The sequence below is a fragment of the Zeus faber genome (genome assembly GCF_960531495.2).
Source record: "Zeus faber genome assembly, chromosome: 4".
Lineage (NCBI taxonomy): Eukaryota > Metazoa > Chordata > Actinopteri > Zeiformes > Zeidae > Zeus > Zeus faber.
Genome location: NC_137191.1, coordinates 37,676,422 through 37,700,162, shown reverse-complemented (window position 1 = coordinate 37,700,162; position 23,741 = coordinate 37,676,422). Strand labels below are relative to the sequence as shown.

General features: G+C 47.2%; 1 protein-coding gene across 1 annotated transcript; it reads left to right on the top strand.

The window, feature by feature from the left end:
* Positions 1-550: 550 nt before the first annotated feature.
* Positions 551-15,683, top strand: LOC307229603 (atlastin-2; the record flags this gene model as incomplete). The annotated part of the gene is made up of 13 exons (XM_079999604.1): positions 551-824; positions 7,194-7,465; positions 7,591-7,725; positions 8,002-8,106; positions 8,276-8,326; positions 8,398-8,454; positions 8,543-8,635; positions 8,733-8,871; positions 9,077-9,204; positions 10,630-10,686; positions 10,943-11,014; positions 14,037-14,468; positions 15,541-15,683. 13 exons carry the CDS (start codon positions 551-553, stop codon positions 15,646-15,648), a joined length of 1,923 nt encoding a protein of 640 aa, XP_079855730.1. The 3' UTR covers positions 15,649-15,683.
* Positions 15,684-23,741: the final 8,058 nt, after the last annotated feature.

The window sequence follows — 23,741 nt, the reverse complement described above, 5'->3', positions numbered from 1 at the left end:
ACTATATACTATATAACTGGTGTCACATGTTTTTCTTCTAGACACGTTTTGGCTGCAGGGCAGGGTGGGGGGGGGGGGGGGACCCATGACCCGTGACTACAGATGTATGAGAGGGTTGTTGTGTTGTTGCCCTTGAGCAGGGCACTAATCCCTCCATTTCAGGAGTCACTTTGAGGCCAAAACATGAAGCAGAAAAGTTTCCTTACATGGAAACCTCAGGGCTGCTATCCCATAATAGGAGCCATTCTGAAAGCTGCTCTGTGAGGGAGCAGCAACCAGACTGCAAACCAGGCTGGGAGTAGCAACAAGGTTAAAAGAAGCAACCAGGCTGGAAGCAGCAGCCAGGCTGGAAGCAGCAACGAGGCTGTAAATCAGGTCTGGAAGCAGAAACCAGGCTGCAAACAGCAACCAGGCTGCAACCATTTCTGGAAGCAGCAACCAGGCTGGAAGCAGCAATGAGGCTGCAAACCAGGTCTGGCAGCAGTAACCAGGCTACAAATCAGGTCTGGCAGCAGCAACCAGGCCGCAAACCAGGTCTGGAAGCAGTAACATGGCTGGAAGCAGCAACCGGGCTGAAAACCAGGTCTGGCAGCAGCAACCAGGCTGGAAGCAGCAACCAGGCTGGAAGCAGCAACCAGGCTGCAAACAAGGTCTGGAAGCAGCAACATGGCTAGAAGCAGCAACCAGGCTGCAAACCAGGTCTGGAAGCGACAACCAGGCTGGAAGCAGCAACCGGGTCTGGAAGCAGCAACCAGGTATGGAAGCAGCAACCAGGCATTATGTCATTGATCAGATGCCTGACGGGGACATGGCCGAACATGATGGTACCGGATGAAGCCATTCGTCCAGCCGAGTCCTTCTCCGTGTTCCCCGGCGACAGATCGGGGGAGTCGGGGAAATCCAAAGGTGGTGGCGTCTGCCTCATGGTAAACAACCGCTGGTGTAACCCCAACAACATCAAGTCTCTCTCCTGCTCCTGCTCGCCGAACCTGGAACAGCTGACAATCTTATGCCATCCATTTTATCTCCCCCGGGAATTCACCAGGGGAGATAGAACTTCAAGATTCAAGATTCAAGATTCAAGATTCAAGATTTTTTATTTGTCACATACATATACATACTTCCATACATATATGCAGTGAAATGTAATGCAACGCACCCGGTGATAGCACACAATAAGTCCTAGGAAAAAATAAAAAAATAAAATAAAATAAAAAGTAGAAAATTCCTTTCTAATAGACCGACTAACTGACTCCTAAAACGTAATACAGTAAGTGGAATACTTATAGAATAAGATAAAAAATATATAGAATAAAATACAATAAAAATAAATTGAAATAAAATGGAATAGGTTGAAGTAATATGCCTATGTATATACAGATATGTGCATTTAAAGTGGCATGTGAATTAAAGTGGCATGTGAATGTGAATAGTGTGAGGTAGTGTTTGGGATAATACAGCACAGTATACAACAGTACGGCGCAGCAATACGGCATCACGAACAACCCTGAACAGTGATACAGTATGCGGTACAGTATGCTACATACAGTACAGTAGGTAGTGGAGCCTAGTGCATGGCTCAGTTAGGACCACTGGTGAGGTCAGCGTTGACAGTTCTAATGGCTTGCGGGAATAAAACTCTGTCTCAGTCTCTCTGTTCTCGCTGCGTGACTGCGGAGGCGCTTGCCTGACCGCAGCAGCTGAAACAGTCCGTTGTTGGGGTGATGAGGATCCTTCATGATCCTACGGGCTCTGCTACTACACCTCCTGGTGTATAACTCCTGCAAGGGGGGGAGGGTAGTTCCAGTGGTACGTTCAGCTGAACGCACCACCCTCTGCAGGGCCCGCCTGTCCTGGGCAGTACAGTTCCCAAACCAGGCAGTGATGTTGCCTGTCAGGATGCTCTCCACTGCTCCAGAGTAGAAGGACTTGAGGATCCTCACCGAGACCCGGAATTTCCTCAGCTGCCTGAGGTGGTAGAGACGCTGCCTCGCCTTTCTCACCAGAGTGTCTGTGTGAACAGTCCATGTTAAGTCCTCTGTGATGTGGACTCCCAGATATCTGAAGCTGCTCACCCTATCGACAGAAGTCCCATTAATCTACAAGGGCGCGTGCGTCCTCGATTGTGATCCACGCCTAAAGTCCACAATCAGCTCCTTGGTTTTGCTGACGTTCAGGTGGAGGCTGTTGTCCTGGCACCAGAGTGACAGGTCAGCCACCTCCTCGCGGTAGGCCTTCTCATCGCAGTCGGTGATCAGGCCTACGACCACGGTGTCGTCAGCAAACTTGATGATGGTGTTGGAGCTGGACCTGGCCACACAGTCATGTGTGTACAGGGAGTACAGTAGGGGGCTGAGGACGCAACCCTGGGGGGATCCTGTATTCAGGGTGAGGGAGCTTGACATGTACTTCCCCACCTTGACCAACTGGGGGCGGCCTGTGAGGAAGTCCAGGATCCAGGTGCACAGCGGAGCATTCAATCCTAGCTCCAACAACTTGACAGCCAGTCTGGTGGGGACTATGGTGTTGAAAGCTGAACTATAATCAATGAACAGCATTCTCACATAGGCCCCCTTCTGGCCATCCAGGTGCGTGAGCGTGGTGGGCAGTACCTGGGAGACCACGTCATCCGTGGATCTGTTCTGCCGGTACGCGAACTGCAACGGGTCCAAGGTGCGGGGGAGGGAGGCGCAGATGTAATCCTTAATCAGCCTCTCGAAACACTTCATGACCACCGAGGTGAGGGCCACCGGACGGTAGTCATTCAGGCAGGTTGGAGAGGCGATCTTCGGGACAGGAACGACGGTGGACCTCTTGAAACAGGATGGGACCACTGATTCAGCCAGGGAGATGTTGAATATTGTGGTGAACACCGGAGCTAGCTGGTTAGCACAGGTCTTCAGTACTCGCCCAGATATGCCGTCTGGGCCCGCAGCTTTCCTGGTGTTCACCCACATCAAAGCCCTCCTGACCTCGTGCACGGACACTGAGAGTGCGCGCTCATCCCCAGCGGTGTAGCTCCAATTAGCCGGTGATCTAGCGGTGCTGCTGCCAGACTCGAACCGCGCATAAAAGGAGTTCAGTTGGTTGGCCAGGGAGGCGTCCACACTCGTGGCTGGGGAGGAGCTGCTCTTGTAATTTGTTATTGTTCGCAGCCCCTCCCACAAGCGTCTTGTGTCCCCCCCGCTCCATCTGCAGCTCCACGGTGTCTCTGTACGTCCGTTTAGCGTCCCTCACCGCCCTCCGCAGATTGTACGACGCCGCTTTGTAGTTGTCCATGTTACCAGATACAAGTCCGTCGTTGTAAGCGGCCGTGCGCGCATTCAGAGCGCAGCGGATGGATTTATCAACCCATGGTTTCTGGTTTGGAAATATCCGAACTTTCACCGTGGGAACGATTTCATCCGCGAGCGTAGCCACGAAACTTACTACAACCTCCGTAAACTCGCTGACGTCACTTGAACTTGTTTGGAACATGTCCCAGTCTACGTCAGTCAGAGCGTCCTGAAGCGCAGCCTCTGATTGGTCTGTCCACCGCTTCACTTCCCTCGTCATCACCAGATCCCGCGCGACCAGAGGCCTGTAAACAGGAAGCAGCGAGATCGCGGCGTGATCTGATTTCCCGAAAGCAGGGAGCGACACGGGCTTGTATCCGTTCTTGTAAGGAGTGTAACAATGGTGCAGAGTTCTGTCTCCCCTGGTGGCACACGTGATGTGTTGGTGGAAATTCGGCAGAACTTTTTTAAGGTTGGCCCTGTTAAAGTCCCCAGTCACCACCACAGCCGCGTCGGGATGTCTGTTCTGAAATCCGCACAACACATCGTACAGAACCGACAGAGCTGCGTCGGTGTCCGCTTGCGGTGGGATATAAACGGCTGTAATGATGACCGTGCTGAATTCCCGGGGGAGATAAAATGGACGGCATAGGATGGTCAGCTGTTCCAGGTTCGGAGAGCAGGAGTGGGAGAGGAATTTGGTGTTGTTGGCATTACACCAGCGGTTGTTTACCATTAGGCAGACGCCTCCACCTTTGGATTTCCCCGACTCTCCTGTTCTGTCGCCGCGGAACACGGAGAAGGCCTCGGCTGGACGTATGGCTTCATCCGGCACCAGTGGGTTCAGCCATGTTTCCGTCAGGCAGAGGACGCAACAGTTCCTCGTGTCTCGCTGGAATTGAATCCTCGCTCGAAGTTCATCCATCTTGTTCTCCAGGGACTGGACGTTGGCAAGAAGGATGCTTGGCAGAGGTGGACGGTAAGGTTGCGTCCTCATTCTGACCCGAATGCCGCCTCGTTTACCTCGGTGCTTCCTCCGTGGGCCGGCTCGTGGAACAGCGACTCCAGTTTTGTTGTTGTAGTTGTTGTTGCGAGTGTTCCCGCGTAGGATTTCCGCCGGCCACTCTGCTCCCACGGATAAAAAGTCCCAAAGTTGTTAGTTTAGGGAAATTTCCATTTCCATCCATGAGTGCATCGCGGTCGTATGAGTTAATTGTTGATGTTTTTCTGGCGAACATTGTGATAAAAAAAGGAAAAAAATACTAAAGAGTAAGAAAGTAACCGGAGCGCCGGCGCAGGCGACCGCTAGGGGCGGCGCCACTATCGCCTATAATACTTTGGAACATTGTTACACACCTTACAAGAACGGATACAAGACCGTCTTGCTCCCTGCTTTCGGGAAATCTGATCACGCCACAATTTCGCTGGTTCCCGTTTACAGGCCTCTGATCGCACAGGAATTGGTGGTGACGAGGGTAGTAAAGCGGTGGACGGACCAATCAAAGGCTGCGCTTCAGGACGCTCTGACTGACTTAGACTGGGACATGTTCCAATCAAGTTCAAGTGACGTCAGCGAGTATACGGACGTAGCGGTGAGCTTCGTGGCTACGTTTGCAGACAGCATCGTTCCCACGGTGAAAGTTCCGATTTTTCCAGAAGCCGTGGGTCAATAAATCCATCCTTGGCGCTCTGAATCCTCGCACGGCCACTTACAACGACGGTCTGGTATCCGAAAATATGGACAATTACAAAGCGGCATCATACAATCTGCGAAGGGCGGTGAAGGACGCTAAACGGACGTACACAGAGACTGTGGAGCTACAGATGGAGCAACGGGACACCAGACACTTGTGGCAGGGGCTGCGGAATATAACAAACTACAAGAGCAGCTCCTCCCCAGCCACGAGTGCAGACGCCTCCCTCGCCACCGAACTGAACTCCTTTTATGCACGGTTTGAGTCTGGCAACAGCACCGCTAGCTCGCCGGCTAATTGGAGTTACACCGCTGGGGATGAGCACGCACTCTCAGTGTCTGAGCAGGTGATGCGGGTGAACACCAGGAAAGCTGCGTGCCCAGATGGCATATCTGGATGACCTGTGCCAGCTAGGTGTTCACTACAATATTCAACATCTCCCTGGCTGAATCAGTGGTCCCATCCTGCTTCAAGAGGTCCACCGTCGTTCCTGTCCTGAAGATCGCCTCTCCAACCTGCCTGAATGACTACCGTCCGGTGGCCCTCACCTCGGTGGTCATGAAGTGTTTCGAGAGGCTGATTAAGGATTATATCTGCGCCTCCCTCCCCCGCACCTTGGACCCGTTGCAGTTCGCGTACCAGCATAACAGATCCACGGATGACGCGGTTTCCCAGGTACTGCACACCACACTCAAGCATCTGGATGGCCGGAAGGGGGCCTATGTGAGATTGCTGTTCATCGATTATAGTTCAGCTTTCAATACCATAGTCCCCACCAGACTGGCTGTAAAGCTGAAGGAGCTTGGACTTATTACTCCGCTGTGTGCCTGGATCCTGGACTTCCTCACAGCCCGGCCCCAAGGGGTTAGGGTGGGGAAGCACATGTCCAGCTCCCTCACTCTGAACACAGGATCCCCCCAGGGCTGCGTCCTCAGCCCCCTACTGTGCTCCTGTACACACATGACTGTGTGGCCAGGTCCAGCTCCAACACCATCATCAAGTTTGCTGACGACACCGTTGTCGTGGGCCTGATCACCGACGGCAATGAGAAGGCCTACTGCGAGGAGGTGACTGCAGTGACTGCCTGTCACTTTGGTGGTGCCAGACAACAGTCTCCACATGAATGTCAGCAAAACTAAGGAGCTGATTGTGGACTTTAAGCGTGGATTACAGCCGAGGACACGCGTGCCCTTGGTGATTAATGGGACTTCTGTCGGTAGGGTGAGCAGCGTCAAGTACCTGGGAGTCCATATCACAGAGGGCTTAACATGGACTATACATACAGACACTCTGGTGAGAAAGGTGAGGCAGCGTCTTTACCACCTCAGGCAGCTGAGGAAATTCCGGGTCTCGTGAGGATCCTCAAGTCCTTCTACTGTGGAACAGTGGAGAGCATCCTGACAGGCAACATCACTGCCTGCTTTGGGAACTGTACTGCTCAGGACAGGCGGGCCGTGCAGAGGGTGGTGCGTTCAGCTGAATGTACCACTGGAACTACACTCCCCTCCCTGCGGGACTTATACACCAGGAGGTGTAGTAGCAGAGCCCAGCTCAATGGTGACTCACCAGGGGTCCTCACTGAGCCACACACATAGGCTCCACTACCTTACTGTACTGTGTGTAGCATACTGTACCGCCTACTGTGTCACTGTTCTGGGTTGTTCGGTGTTACCGTATTGCTGCGCCGTACTGTTGTCTACTGTGCTGTATATCTCACAAACACTACCTCACTTTATTCACATGCCACTTTAATGCACATATCTGTATATACATAAATAGCTTATCCATACACATAAGTCTATCCCACATACAAAAACCTATTCCCTTTATCTATTTTGTACCCCCACCCTGCATTACCCTTGAATTCTTATTTTATTTTATTTTAGTCTATATATTTTATTTTATTCTGTAGTATTCGACTTACTGCATTACATTTTAGGAATCAGTTAGTTAGTCAAGTTGAAGTTCTTAGGTAGCTACTGTGTTCAGTCTAGAACATATTGTGTGTAATTACCGGGTGCGTTGCATTGACACTTCACTGCATATATGTATGAAAGTATGTATATGTATGTGACGAATAAACCCTACTTACTAGACTTCCTCACGAGCCGCTGTACCTCCTGAGCCACTGAGAGCACGTTTTATACCAAGACATTGGTGAGGATCTGTAATGCTCCCTCTAGCGGTCAATCAGCTCCAGTAACGCTCCCTGTGTCTCTTCCAGGTGGGCGGGGTTCGGACCACGCCTCCTCCAGGGATGGGTGGGGTTCGGACCACGCCTCCGCACCTGGCGGGGGGTGCGGCGGGCGGCCGGTGCAGGTGGTGGTGGCGGACGAGGAGCAGCACTCGTTCTCCCTGGACGAGGAGGTTCTGGAGGAGCTGCTCCTGCAGGAGGAGGTGCAGGACCTTCGGGTGGTGGTGCTCTCCGTGGCGGGGGCCTTCCGCAAGGGGAAGTCCTTCCTGCTCGACTTCCTGCTGCGCTACATGCACCGTCAGGTCGGTCCTTACAAAGGCTGTAATTGAATGGTTCTGAGCAGGTTCTTGATGAGAACCGGAGAAGGAGCTTTCCCAGAAAGCACTGCGTTTCTAACATGCGCTCTGTCCTGTGGGGGGCACTGCAGGCCTCCAGCTGCTGGATGGGGGCTCAGGACGAGCCCCTGACTGGCTTCTCCTGGAGGGGCGGCTGCGAGCGCGAGACCACCGGGATCCAGGCGTGGAGCCAGGTGTTCGTGGTGCGGAAACCCGACGGCAGCCAGGTCAGGCCAAGGGCATGATGGGAAATGTAGCCACAACCCTAACCCTAACCCTAACCCTAACCCTAACCCTTCTCCACACAGTAGCCCCAGATTCATCCATTTGAGTTTTATTGATTACATCTGATTCAGTGTCTGCACTCTAGTAAGGGAGATCAAACAGTCGGTCCTGGAGTTTAACTAGGGGGGAACCAGAAGGCAGCAGCTTGTGATTAGCGTGCTAATGGTTAGCATCGGCCTGTAGCATGCTAGCTGTTAGCGTTGCCTCTCTCCCTACAGGTTGCAGTTCTGCTGCTTGACACCCAGGGGGCATTTGACAGCCAGTCCACCGTTAGAGACTGCGCCACGCTGTTCGCCCTGAGCACCATGACCAGCTCACTGCAGGTAACTTAATGTTAGCAGCCTGCTAACTTCTGGTTGGCACCATGACCAGCTTCCTGCAGGTAACATCCTGTTAGCATTTTGCTAACTTCTTGTTAGCTTCCTGCTGGATGTTGTAAAGAAGGTGTAAATGAGGAGGTTGCTGGTTTGAATCCCTCTGCTGTCATTTCAGGTCTACAATCTTTCACAGAACGTTCAGGAAGATGATCTCCAACACCTGCAGGTCAGTATCTCTCCTCACTTCCAGTTTTTCACCTCTGACCTTTGACCCCTGACCCCTGACTCTCTCCTCAGCTCTTCACAGAGTACGGGCGTTTGGCCATGGAGCAGGTTTATGAGAAGCCGTTCCAGGTTTGATCCCCTTCATAACAATCGCTTTCATCAGAGGTGAATGTGTAAAGGGCTGTTGCCTTGGTAACGCTGACGCGGTATCTTCCAGACACTCATGTTTCTGATCAGAGACTGGAGCTACCCCTACGAACACCCTTACGGCCTGGAGGGAGGGCGGAGCTTCCTGGAGACACGCCTCCAGGTATGCTACGCGGTACTGTGTGTGTACTCTGTGTAAACTGTGTGTACTGTGCGTACAGTGTGTACTCGGTGTACTCTGTGTGTACTGTGTACTACAGGTGAAGCAGCAGCAGCACGTGGAGCTGCAGAGTGTCAGGTCGCACATCACTTCCTGTTTCTCCAACATTAGCTGTTTCCTGCTGCCACACCCCGGCCTCCAGGTGGCAACAAACCCCCACTTCGACGGGCGGCTCCGGGGTACTGCATCACCTCCTCATCCCCCCGTCATCCCTCCGTCATCCCTCCTTCATCCCTCTCTCATCCCTCTGTCATCCCTCCATCATCCCTCTGTCATCCCTCCGTCATCCCTTCATCATCCCTCCATCCACTACAATTAGCATGGTGCTCCCTGCTGCAGCTTTATCAAAGTATGGCCACTGGGTGGCGCTGTCCCTGTGCTCAGACATCGACCTGGACTTCCAGAAGGAGCTGCAGGCGCTGGTTCCTCTGTTGCTCGCTCCGGAGAACCTGGTGGAGAAGGAGGTGGGCGGAGCCAAGCTTACCTGCCGGGACCTGCTGCAATACTTCAGGGTGAGCCCCACTGCATCATGGGAGAGTCTGAGCCTCACCCACTGCATCATGGGTACATCTGAGCCCCAGTGCATTATTGCAGTCTGGAGCCTCAGTGCTTCATGGAAGAGTCTGAGCCCCAGTGAATCATGGGAGAGGCTGAGCCCCACCCAGTGCATCATGGGAGAGTCTGAGCCCCACCCACTGCATCATGGGTACGTCTGAGCCCCAGTGCATCATGGGAGAGTCTGAGCCCCACCCACTGCATCATGGGTACGTCTGAGCCCCAGTGCATCATGGGAGAGTCTGAGCCCGAGTGCATCATGGAAGAGTCTAAGCCCCAGTGCATCATGGGAGAGTCTGAGCCCCAGTGCATCATGGGAGAGTCTGAGCCCGAGTGCGTCATGGAAGAGTCTGAGCCCCAGGCCAGTGCATCATGGGTCCATCTGAGCCCCAGTGCATCATGGCAACGTCTGAGCCCTAGTGCATCATGGGAGAGTCTGAGCCCCAGTGCCTTATGGGAGAGTCTGAGCCACTGTGTATCATGGGAATTTCTGAGCCCCACTGCATTATGGGAGAGGCTGAGCCCCACCCAGTGCGTCATGGGAGTGTCTGAGCCCCAGTGCATCATGGGAGAGTCTGAGCCCCAGTACATCATGGAAGAGTCTGAGCCCCACCCAGTGCGTCATGGGGAGAGGCTGAGCCACACCCACTGCAACATGGGAGAGGCTGAGCCACACCCACTGCAACATGGGAGAGGCTGAGCCACACCCACTGCAACATGGGAGAGGCTGAGCCCCACCCAGTACATCATGGGTATGTCTGAGCCCCAGTGCATCATGGGAGAGTCTGAGCCCCAGTGCGTCATGGGAGAGTCTGAGCACCACCAAGTGCATCATGGGAGAGTCCGGGCCCGGAACAACCACATGAAAGGTGTTTATTTAGCTCAAAATAAATAAATAAATAATAAATAACTCTTCTTCTGCATTGCGAAGAAATCATGAAATCAAGTTCATGTTCAAAACATTTTTTGCTGGGGAAAAAATAATAATAATAAATAAAGAGAAAGAGAGACAGAGAGAGAGAGAGAGAGAGAGACTCAGAGGTCCAGGAAGTCCAGGTTCTATTTAGTTTCATTGACACTACGGCCATACTGGATTAACCTGCCTCGGAGTGTTTATATCGACACAGGTCACCACATTGTGACATCATACCTCTCCTTACATTAATTACCATTTCCACAGTTGCGACACCCACCCCATCAGGTGACTCGTGTTCCGTGTGCTGGTGTTTTTTGGTGTAGCGGATGTGGCTGTTCCACTTGTACATTAACAGGGCCAATGTGACAACTTTTACCTTTCGCTGGACAGCGAAACCTGCAGGTTCTACTTCCTGTCACGTGACCGGTTCTGTTTCTAGTGAAAATGTCTCTCTGGTGTTTTTCAGGCATACATGAAGATCTACCAGGGAGAAGAACTCCCTCACCCGAAATCCATGTTGCAGGTAATGCAAGACATCACTTCCTGTTCCACTTTGTAGTCTATCATGTAGTATGTAGTAAAGCTTGTAGTTGATAGAAATGTACAGTAGCTAGATATTTATCATTTTTTGAGATTGCAGCATCTAGTGGCTGTTTTAAAGAACTACGACACAAGAAGTCTACGCAGCGTTGAATTTCCTGTTTGTATGACATAATGTCACCCCCACCATGTGCTGAACTTTTCATCTTTTCATCTCTTGGATAATCTCTGTTTCCTAGGCAACAGCCGAGGCCAACAACCTGGCAGCTGCAGCCACATCCAGGGAGCTGTTCAGCAGCAGGATGGAGCAGGTGATGTCCCTTCCTATCTCCAGGTCCATACAGGAAACACTTTCAGTTTGTCTTTAGCTCTGGAGATAGATATTAAAGATGAGAGATAAGATGAGGTTAGGTGAGGTGAGACGGGCGAGGTTAGATGAGATGAGATGAGGTGAGACAAGATGAGGTAAGGTGAAATGAGGTGAGATGAGGTGAGGCAAGATGAGGTGAGGTGGGATGGGCGAGGTGAGGCAAGATGATGTGAGACGAGATGAAGTGAGGTGAGATGAGGTTAATCAGAGGTTTTATCTTTTGCTTGATCCATGTTTTAATGAGATTGAATATTATTGTTTCTGATAACAGTAGGGGTGGGATATGAGATTAACATAATACTATCACGATCCGATTCTATCACGATACTATCGCAATGTGATACTATCACGGTACAATACTATCACGATGCAATACTATCAAGATACAATATTATCACGGTACAATACTATCATGATACAATACTATCACAATGTGATACTAGTTACTAGATACTAGAAGAAGAATTTTTAATCGTCACACAGCACACCACGCTACAACACATGCACGCACCAACACTGCACATGCTTTGGATGGTGGCCGGTGAAATAAGGCCTCTGCATTTAACCCATCCTGGCTTGTGCTTCCTCCGGGGCGGCAGCCAGGAGCAGTGGGCAGCATTCGTAGACGCGCCCGGGGACCAGGTGATGAGTGTCCATCGCTGGTCAGACGATGATGTGTGCATGATTTGGGTGGGGGTTCTTACTGTTGTTAGGTGGAGGAAACCCCATGTGAGCACGGGGAGAACATGCAAACTCTACACAGAAAGTCTCCTTTTTGGGAGATAACCCACCCGGCGCATGGTGCCAATAGTGCCCCAGGCGGGAATCGAACCCAGGATCAATATGATACTATCACATATGATGCTAGGTACAATGCTATCACGATACTATCACGATACAATACTTTCACGATATGATGCTATCATGATGCAATACTATACTATCATGATATGATACTATGGCAATGTGATACTATCACAGTGCGATACTATCAAGATACAATATAATCACAGTGCGATACTATCACGACACAATAGTATCATGATACAATACTATCACAATACAATGCTATCCCGATATAATACTATCACAATACAATACTATCACGATGCAATGCTATGATGATCCTATACTATCGAGATACAATACTATCACGATACAATACTATCACACTGCGATACTATCACGACATGATACTATCGTGCTACAATACTATCATGATGCGATGCTATCATGATACTATACTATCATGATACTATCACAATACAATACTATCGCGATTTCATACTGTCATGATACGATACTATCACGATGCGATACAATCAAGATACTATACTATCTCGATACCATACTATCACAAAGCGATACTATCACCATACAATACTATGACGGTACTATACTTCCTTTTTTTTTTTTCTTTAACCTGTGCTGTCAGCATGCTGGCCATACAACACAGAGTATTTGTATGCCATATACTATCAAGACGCAATACTATCAAGATACTATACTATCACGATACGATACTATCAGATACAATATTATCACAATGTGATACTTTCACAAGACGATACTATCACAATCCGATACTATCTTTCCTTTTTTTTTTACCTGTGCTGTCAGCATGCTGAGCATACAACACAGAGTATTTGTTCCATTGCATTCAGGACAGAGTTAGTCTGCAAGTGGAGTTCAAGTTCTCAACCTACAATGCAACTCTTTACTCATTCTTTAATCATCAAGAACTGCTGCAATAACTTTGTCCTGTGGATGAACTGTAGGATGACAAGAATTTTTTGTTATAGAGAACCAACAACCCCCCTCTTTGGAGAACTATTTATCAAATGATGATAAGTTGTTTATAGTGGGTCTATAAAGAACTAATCTTCATTACTACTCCAAGAGGGAGACAAATAAACATTTAAACAAACAACAACATGGAAGAACAGAAACAAACAACATGTACATGGAAAAACAAAACTAGAAACAAACAACAACATTTGCATGGAAAAACATAAACACAGAAACAAACTACAACATGTACATGGAAAAACATAAACATAGAAACGTGTGTCTGTGCGTGTGTGTGTGTGAGTGTACGGGACTTTGGACAATACAATTAAGATGCGATACTATCATGATATGATACTGTCACAAAATGACACTATCACACTGCGATACTATCACAATGCGATACTATCACAATACGATACTATCACGATGCGATAATTTCACGATATATACTATCACGGTACAATACTATCAGGGTACGTTGCTATGATGATACATCGCTATCACGATACGATACTATCACGATACGATACTATCGGGGTGCATTGCTATGACAATACATCACTATCATGGTGCTTTACTATCACAATGCAATACTATCACGATGTCACAATATGATACTAAAGCGATGCGATACTTTTGTGATACCTCGCCCCCGATAATGCTAATAGCTCCGATTAGGCAGCCGCGCTGACGTACCCTAAACCAATCACTGTGCTTCAGAGTAAAACACAACACGCATCTGTCTTGTCGATCTTCTTTTCACTGCAACTCTGCATCGCGTTTTAGGGAATTATTACTTCAAAAAGTAACATCGGCAGTAAAACTGTATTTAACTGCGATGGTGAAATTTTGCAATTAATCTGTGGGGGGCAACCGGTTCATCTCTTTCCATTACACCACTGATTTAGAGCATCACCATGTTTTAATAAAAATATTGATATTTGGTGCCAGTGTATCAATACCATATCGCAAGAGGAAATATCATGATATATTCTAGTGTAGATATTTAGTCCCACAGCTAATATAAAATATATCTGATCCGGGTTCTGGTCTGAGGTTCCGTGGTGACCCAGGCGCTGCTCTGAGGTTCTATGGTGACCGGGATTCTGGTCTGAGGTTCTGTGGTGACCCAGGTTCTGGTCTGACTTCTGAGCCTGTGTTTTGCTCCCCAGCTGTGTGGTGGGGACAAACCCTACTTGTCCCCAGTGGAGTTGGATCGGCATCACGCTGAGATCCGGCAGGACGCTGTGGCCCACTTCCGCACGGTGAAGAAGATGGGTGGCGAGGAGTTCTGCCGGCGCTACCAGGACCAGCTGGAGGCAGAGCTAGACCAGGTCTACACCAACTTCAGCAAACACAACGATGCCAAGAACCTCTTCCAGGCAGCGCGCACGCCCGCCACGCTGTTCGTGGTGATGCTGCTGATGTACCTGGTCTCCATGGTGACAGGCTTCCTAGGCGTGGCCTCGGTAGCAGTGCTGTGCAACCTGCTGATGGGCGCGGCACTGGTGGCTCTGTGCACATGGGCGTACACCAAGTACTCTGGTGAGCTCCGAGAAGTGGGCGGGGCCATTGACAAGGTGGCTGAAACACTGTGGGTGCAGGTACGACCCGTCTGTCTGTCTGTCTGTCTGTTGTCTGTCTGTCTGAGTACCTGTCTGTCCAGGGCCTAGCCCCGGCCTGGTGAACCAGAGGAAAACCTCTTTTTAGAGTGCACTACATTCCTGCAGCCAAAAGGGGGGTGCTAGAAAACACTCCACCTAGTAACTCTGTAGTTATACTGTCTGACTGCAACACCCCCTGGTGGCCAGTGATGGAGAAACTTGGAGGGCCGTGGCTAGGAGTAATGGACGGATCTGAATCTGACTGGACAGACCTGTGTAGCCCAAACAGGAACTGAGGGTTTCCATGTGAACAACTGGTAGAGGACCCTGTCTGCAGTTATTCCAACTCCCATGGGGCACTGCTGCCCCACTCCGAAGGAGCATGACATGCAGTGCTAATGGACCCTGTTCAAAGCAGCTGTTGGGGGTGTGGCCTGAAGATTGGCGCCCTCTTTTATTGTGGCAACCAGCAGTGAGGTAGGCAGTCAAGCTAAAAGGAGTCCTTCAGGGCTAGGTACAGGACAGGAATCAGCAGGAACCAGAAGGAAACAGCAGGAAGTGAAGATCCGGTGTGGACGGGGGATTGTGTGGTGGGGGTGATCTGGTGGAGAAACTCCAGCAGAAAGTCTGAAGGTCCTGGATGTCGTGGAGCTGACATGGTGGGTGGGACCAGGGGACTCGGACCAGACGGTGAGGGGTCCACTGCAGGGAGGTTCAGTGGAGCCTTGAGGGGCTCATGGCAATTTGCTGGACTAGTTTACATGTGTTTGTTGGACCCTGTACCCCAGGGGCCCCCAGGGGGCACTGCTGGACACCATTTACTCCTTATAAAAGTAGAGAGAAAGTTGTTGTCCTCTCTCTCATCCCTCCAACTCTCTCATCCCTCCATCTCTCTTTTTCTGCTGCTCAGAGGACTCCGCGCAAGGTACGTTCTGCACCTTCTAATGGTTCTGAATTGATCCTACAGGTCCTTCAGGTTCGGGTCCCGCAGGTCCTGGTCCTGCAGGTCTTTCAGGTTCTGGTCCTGCAGGTCCTGGTCCTGCAGGTTCTGACTGGTTCTGTCCCTCTGCAGATCCTGTCCAAGTTCTTGGAGGCATTGCGGAGTCGAGTCCCGTTCGGGGCGCTGCTACCCCTTGGACCCCAACGAAACGGCAACAACAACGCCAAGAAAAAGAACTAGCAGCGGCCATGGTGGATGTCTGCACAGGGTTGAAGGATTTATTGAGGTTTTATTTATTAAATGTGTGTGTGTGTGGGGGGGTGGGGGGGTCACTGGTTCCACTCGTTCTTCTCTTCCTCCGCCGCGCTACCTGCCACTGCTTTTACACTCAGCGCTACGTTAGACCTGACCCCACGCTGTGGAGCTCTCCTCTCGACAGAACTTTTCTAGAACCTTTTCTACGTGGTGCCGATCGGCGTAGAGTTTGGAGACCGTTTCATTTTGTGCAGAAGAAGAAATTTAATCTTCAGTTTCTTCGTGTTTCAATTATTTTGTTGAATTTATTTTTCACGATTAAACCAAAACACAACAGCAGTGTGTGTGATTCCTCCTGCAGGTGGCGTTACTGTCTCCACTGAGAAGGTCCTTACATCACAACACAAACCTTTAAAACCTGCATGAGGACACTGAAAATTCTACTGTTTTTCAGACATATTTTTCAGACAGTTTTTGCTGTTGATGTTTTACGGACTAGAGTATGGACTAGAGTAAAGAGTAGAGACTAAAGAGTAGCGACGAGAGTAAAGAGTAGAGACTAGAGTAACTAGAGACTAGAGTAAAGAGGAGGGACGAGTAAAGAGTAGAGACTAGAGTAAAGAGTAGAGACTAGAGTAAAGAGTAGAGACGAGAGTAAAGAGTAGCGACGAGAGTAAAGAGTAGAGACTAGGGTAAAGAGTAGAGACTGGAGTAAAGAGTACAGACCAGAGTCAAGAGTAGAGACTAGCGTAAAGAGTGGAGAGTAGTGTCTAGAGTAAAGAATAGAGACGAGTAAATAGTGGAGAGTAGTGTCTAAAGTAAAGAGTAGAGACTAATGAGTAGCGGTGAGAGTGAAGAACAGAGACTAGCGAAAAGAGGAGAGACGAGAGTAAATAGCAGAGACTGAAGAGTAGAGACTAGAGTAAAGAGTACAGACCAGAGTAAAGAGCAGAAACTGGTGTAAAGAGTGGAGACGAGTAAAAAGTAGAGACTAGAGTAAAGAGTACAGTCCAGAGTTAATGAGAGACTAGAATAAAGAGTGGAGAGTAGTGTCTAGAGCAGGGGTGGGCAAACTACGGCCCGCGGCCTTGTTTAATCTGGCCTGCGAGGCATTTACATTAACAACAATAACAATCCTATAATATATTTGAATTTGGAGTATTCATTTCACTGTTATTTTCCTGTAGTACTTAACGATACCACCAGATGGCGCATTGCCAGGCCTTCTCTGATGTCAAGTCACTCTTCTTCACTTTACCTGTATGCATCGCCCATAACAAAACGAGTGGACAAAAAATTTTGCTAAATTGACAGCAAGTGCAATTTTGGAGTAAATGGGGAAAGCCGGTGATTTTCTCGAGCTGAAAGACGCACACTGGCTTTGTGATTTGGCGTTCGCTGTGGATATACTGGCACACATGAATGAGCTGAACGTGAAGCTACAAGGGAAAGATGCGTTTAATGCTTCACTTGAATGAGACAAAGTTTTCAAACATCCGACAAATCTACCTGTGTGTGTGAACAGACGTTCAGTGTGATGAACATAAACAAAACGCCACCGAGCGCAGCTTACTGATCAACACCTGAGCGCTGTCCTACCAATTTCCACAATGAAAATGGCACCAGATTTTGATGCGCTGGCAAAACCAGGAACCAGGTGACCAGGAACACTGATTCCTATTAAATCCATCAATGGTGAGTTGTTTTATTTTTTACTTAAAAATGAATTTGTTCATTAAAAAATGGGATAAGAGGAAATAGATTTCACGTATATTTTTACACTTTATGCTTGCTCTTTTTTCACCATCTACTGAAGATCTGGCCCGCCGGTCAGTTTTAAAAACTAAATGTGGCCCTCGAGCCAAAAAGTTTGCCCACCCAGGCTCTAGACACTACTCTCCACTCTTTACGCTAGTTTCTACTCTTTACTCTAGTCTCTATTTACTCGTCTTAACTCTTTAGTCTCTGCTATTTACCCTAGTCGCTCCTCTTTAATCTAGTCTATTTCCTTTACTGTACTCTTTCCGCTAGTCTCTACTTTTTACTTGAGTCAATATTCTTTACTGTATTCTTTACTCTAGTCTCTACTCTTTACTCAAGAAACTACTCTCCACTCTTAACGCCAGTCTCTACTCCTTACTCTGGTATGTTCTCTTTACTTGAGTCTCTACTCTTTACTCTAGTTTCTACTCATTACACTAGTCTCTAATCGAGTCCCTACTCTTTACTCTGGTCTCTCTTCTTTACTCTAGTCCCTACTCTTTACTCTATCCTCTACTCATTACTCTAGTCTCTCCTCTTTACTCCATTCTCTTCTCTTTACTCCAGTCTCTACTCTTTACTCTCGTCTCTCCTCTTTACTCTAGTCTATCCTTTACTGTACTCTTTACCCTAGTCTTTACTCTTTACTCTAGTTTCTACTCATTACTCTAGTCCAGGGGTGGGCAAACTTTTGGCTCAGGGGCCACATTAACTTTTAAAATTTGACAGACAGGCCGGGTCAGCACAAGATGCATACATATCAAACATAAACAGAAAAAAGCATTACAGTGTTAATACACTTACCTTATAGTGGGAACAGTGTTGTTGATCACCCATTTTTGCCAGTGCATCGAAGTCTGGTGTTAGTTTTGTTGTGGCAATTCTCAGAAAGGATCTGAGGTGTTCTTCACTCAATTGGGATCTGTGGGTTGCTTTATTGGTGTTCATCACACTAAAAATCTGTTAACACAAATACGTAGAGCCAAACACCAGCATCCTCTGTCCCATCTTCTGGATTTTTGGAAATTTGGCTGCACTTAATGAAGCATAGAACTTATCCAGTTTAAGAGAGTTGAACTTTTCCTTTAAGACGGTGTCACATTGGAGATCAATCAGTTCCAACTGTAACTCCTGTGGCGCCGTTTCAGGGTCTCATGAGAAGGGACATGACACCAGCTGAAGTGACTTGTCAATTTTTCCAAAATCAGAGAACCCACGACAGAATTCTTAATGCATGTCATCCAGTGATTTCCTGTATTTTTTCACATGTTGAGGGGCCTCTTTCAACTAAGCCAGAGTGGGGAAATGAGCGAATGACTTGTTTGACATTTGCTTTGAGAATAAAGCTAGCTTTGTTTTGAAGGCTCTGACGTTTGTATGCATTTCATGCACAAACTGGTCTTTCCCTTGTAGCTTCATGTTCAGCTCATTCATGTGTCAGTATGTCCACAGCAAAAGCTAAATCACAAAGCCAATCAGTGTCACTCAGCTCTAGAAACTTGTCAGCATTCTCAAGTAGCTCCAAAAATGAGATAATCTCCTGTTTGAGCTCCCACACTCATTGACATACTTTCCCCAAACTTAACCAGCAGACATTAGAATGGTAAAGCAAGTCCCTGTGATCAGCGTCAGTTTCTTCAAGAAACGTAATAAACTGATGATGGTGAAGTCCCCTTGCTCGAATAAAGTTAACAAGTTTTACGACTGGCTTCACCATGTGGTCAAGCTGCTATACGGATTAACACAGTGCTTCCTGGTGAAATGTGCAGTGTAGAAAAATTACCTCCTGCTCAGGGTTGTCCTCTTTCCCCCTCTCCTGGATTCTTTTGAGAAGTCCGACATTTTTTCCTGTCAGATTTGGCAATCCATCTGTGGTAACGTTGGCGAGCGTACTCCAAACTATCTTGTGCCTCTTGATGACCGCCGACACACTGTCATACAAATCCCTCTCAGAACACAAGATACCTGCTGTCTCTACCATGCACTCTTTGAGAAACTCCCCTTCGGAGAAAGGCTTGCTGGCTTTGAATAATTTGAATGCCAGCAAATACATTTACATTTACATTTAGTCATTTAGCAGACGCTTTTATCCAAAGCGACTTACAATTGTTCAAACACCGACGGACGCAGCCATCAGGAGCAATTAGGGGTAAAGTGTCTTGCTCAAGGACACTACAGCATGCTAGCAGGAGCCTGGGATCGAACCAGCAACCTTTAGATCACTAGACCACCAGCTCTACCGCCTGAGCTACCATCCCCCCAAATAACTTGCCTTTGTGATTCTGATTCTGATTCGTGCTTGATTCTTGGATGGCAGTTTGTCGGATAAAGGTGTTTTGCTGAGCCTGCAAGCCATCTGCCAACCTCTGAGCGGTAGCCGTCCGTTCTTGGGTTGATTGGTTGTTAGCATAATTAGAATGCTTGGTGGGAAAGTGATGGCTGATGTTGTATTCCTTTAAAACCACAATAGTTTCTTGGCAAGTAAGACATACAGCCTTTGATCGGACTTCAGTACAAAAGTATTTAGTTGTCCATTCTCTATTAAACACTCGGCAGTCACTGTCGACTTTTCTTTTCTTTGGCCCACGCATTGTTGCAGATGGGTTCAGAGTAGTAGCAGAGTAATAACAGAGTGTAGCTCGGGCTCCGCAAAATCAAGTCACTGCACCTAATGCGCCACCTGGTGAAACGCCAGGCATTACAGGTCAAGGTCAAATAAATGCAGTCATAATTATGAATTCTGTACCAATCTTTGGCGGGCCGTAGTTTGCCCACCCTTGGTCTAGAGTAAAGAGTAGAGACTAAAGAGAAGCGACGAGAGTGAAGAGTAGAGACTAGAGTAAAGAGTAGAGACTGGCGTAAAGAGTGGAGAGAAGTGTCAAGAGTAAATAATACACACCTGAGTAACTAGTAGAGACCGTAGTAAAGAGCAGGGAATGGTGTAAAGAGTGGAGAGAAGTGTCTAGAGTAAAGAGTAGAGACTAGAGTAGAGTGTAGAGACTAGAGTAATGAGTACATACCAGAGTAAAGAGTAGAGACTGGCGTTAAGAGTGGAGAGTAGTGTCTTGAGTAAAGAATAGAGACTAGAGTAAAGAGGAGAGACTAGAGTAAGGAGTAGAGTCTAGAGTAAAAAGTAGAGACTAGGGTAAAGAGTTATGACTAGAGTAATGAGTACATACCACAGTAAAGAGTAGAGACTGGCGTTAAGAGTGGAGAGTAGTGTCTTGAGTAAAGAATAGAGACTAGAGTAAAGAGGAGAGACTAGAGTAAGGAGTAGAGTATAGAGTAAAAAGTAGAGACTAGGGTAAAAAGTAAAGACTAGAATAAAGAGTACATACTCAGAGTAAAGAGTAGAGACCAGAGTAAAGAGTAGGGACTGGTGTAAAGAGTGGAGAGAAGTGTCAAGAGTAGTTTTTTGAGTAAAGAGTAGAGACTAGAGTAAGGAGTAGAGACTAGCGTAAAGAGTACAGTAAAGGATAGAGACTAAGGAAAGAGGAGAGACAAGATTAAAGAGTAGAGACTAGAGCAGAAACTAGAGTAAAGAGTAAAGACTACAGTCAAGAGTAGAGACTAGATTGAAGAGTACAGATCAGAGTAAATAGTAGAGACCAGAGTAAAGAGTAGGGACTGGCGTAAAGAGTGGAGAGAAGTGTAAAGAGTAAAGTGTAGAGACTAGAGTAAAATGTAGTGACTAGAATAAAGAGTACATACCAGAGTAAAGAGTAGAGACTGGCGTTAAGAGTAGAGAGTCGTTTCTTGAGTAAAGAGTAGAGACTAGAGTAAAGAATATTGACTAGAGTAAAGAGGAGAGACTAGAGTAAGGAGGAGCGACTACAGCAGAGACTAGAGTAAAGTGTAGAGACTGGTGTAAAGAGTACAGTAAAGAATAGAGACTAGAGTAAAGAGGAGAGACTAGAGTAAAGAATAGAGACTAGACTAAAGAGTACAGACCAGAGTTAATAGTAGAGACCAGAGTAAAGAGTAGGGACTGGCGTAAAAAGTGGAGAGAAGGGTCTAGAGTAAAAAGTAGACTCGAGTAAAGAGTACATACTGGAGTAAAGACTAGAAAGACTGGCATTAAGAGTGGAGAGTGGTTTCTTGAGAAAAGAGTAGAGACTAGAGTAAGGAGTAGAGACTAGCGTAAAGAGTACAGTAAAGGATAGAGACTAAGGAAAGAGGAGAGACAAGATTAAAGAGTAGAGACTAGAGCAGAAACTAGAGTAAAGAGTAGAAACTACAGTCAAGAGTAGAGACTAGATTGAAGAGTACAGACCAGAGTAAATAGTAGAGACCAGAGTAAAGAGTATGGACTGGCGTAAAGAGTGGGTAGAAGTGTAAAGAGAAGAGACTAGAGCAGAGACGAGAGTAAAGAGTACATACCAGGGTAAAGAGTAGAGACTGGCGTTAAGAGTGGAGAGTAGTTTCTTGAGTAAATAGTAGAGACTAAAGTAAAGTATACAGTGAAGAATATTGACTCAAGTAAAGAGTAGAGACCAGAGTAAATAGGAGAGACTAGAGTAAAGAGTAGAGACGAGAGCAGAGACTAGGGTAAAGAGTAGAGACTTGAGTAAATAGTAGAGACCAGAGTTAAGAGGAGGGAATGGCGTAAAGAGTGGAGAGAAGTGTCTAGAGTATAGAGTAGAGACTAGAGTAAAGAGTAGAGACTAGAGTAAAGAATACAGTAAAGAATATTGACTCGAGTAAAGCGTAGAGACTAGCGTAAAGAGTACAGTAAAGGATAGAGACTAGGGTAAAGAGGAGAGACTAGAGTAAAGAGTAGAGACTAAAGAGTAGTGATGAGAGTAAAGAGTAGAGACTAGAGTAAAGAGTAGAGACGAGTAAATAGAGATTAGAGTAAAGAGGAGAGACCAGAGTAAAGGGTCGGGATTAGATCAGAGACTAGAGTAAAGAGAAGAGACTAGAGTAAAGAGTACATACCAGAGTAAAGAGTAGAGACTGGCGTTAAGAGTGGAGAGTAGTTTCTTGAGTAAAGAGTAGAGACTAGAGTAAGGAGTAGAGACAAGGGTAAAGAATACAGTAAAGAATATTGACTAGAGTAAAGAGTAGAGACTAGAGTAAAGAGTACATACCAGAGTTAAGGGTAGAGACTGGCGTTAAGAGTGGAGAGTCGTGTCTTGAGGAAAGAGTAGAGACTAGAGTAAAGAGTACAGTAAAGAATAGAGACTAGAGTAAAGAGGATAGACTAGAGTAAAGAATAGGGACTGGCGTAAAAAGTGGAGAGAAGTGTCTAGAGTAAAAAGTAGAGACTAGAGTAAGGAGTAGAGACTAGAGCAGAGACTAGAGTAAAGAGTAGAGACTAGAGTAAAGAGTACAGACCAGAGTACATAGTAGAGACCAGAGTACATAGTAGGGACTGGCGTAAAAAGTGGAGAGAAGTGTCTCGAGTAAAGAGTAGAGACCACAGTAAAGAGTACATACCGGAGTTAAAAGTAGAGACTGGCGTTAAGAGTGGAGAGTAGTTTATTGAGTAAAGAGTAAAGACGAGAGTAAGGAGTAGAGATTAGAGCAGAGACTAGAGTAAAGCGTATATACCAGAGTAAAGAGCAGAGACTGGCGTTAAGAATGGAGAGTAGAGACTTGAGTAAAGAGTAGAGACTAGAGTAAAGAATACAGTAAAGAATATTGACTCGAGTAAAGGGTAGAGACTAGCATAAAGAGTACAGTAAAGGATAGAGACCAGGGTAAAGAGGAGAGACTAGAGTAAAGAGTAGTGACGAGAGCAAAGAGTAGAGACTAGAGTAAAGAGTAGAGACGAGTAAATAGAGATTAGAGTAAGGAGGAGAGACCAGAGTAAAGATTAGGGACTAGATTAGAGACTAGAGTAAAGAGAAGAGACTAGAGAAAAGAGTACATACCAGAGTAAAGAGTAGAGACTGGCGTTAAAAGTGGAGAGTAGTATCTTGAGTAAAGAGTAGAGACTAGAGTAAACAGGAGGGACTAGAGTTAAGAGTACAGACTAAAGAGTAGTGAAGAGAGTAAAGAGTAGAGACTAGAGTAAGGGGGAGTAAAGAGACTAGAGTAAAGAGTAGAGACTACAGTAAAGAGTAGTTTCTTGAGTAAAGAGTTGAGACTAGCGTAAAGAGCAGAGACTGGCATAAAGAGTACAGTAAAGAATAGAGACTAGAGTAAAGAGGAGAGACTAGAGTAAAGAATATTGCCTAGAGTAAAGAGTACAGACCAGAGTAAATACCGGAGTAAAGAGTAGGGAACTGCGTAAAAAGTGGAGAGAAGTGTCTAGAGTAAAGAGTAGAGACTAGAGTTAAGAGTAGAGACTAGAGCAGAGACTAGAGTTAAGA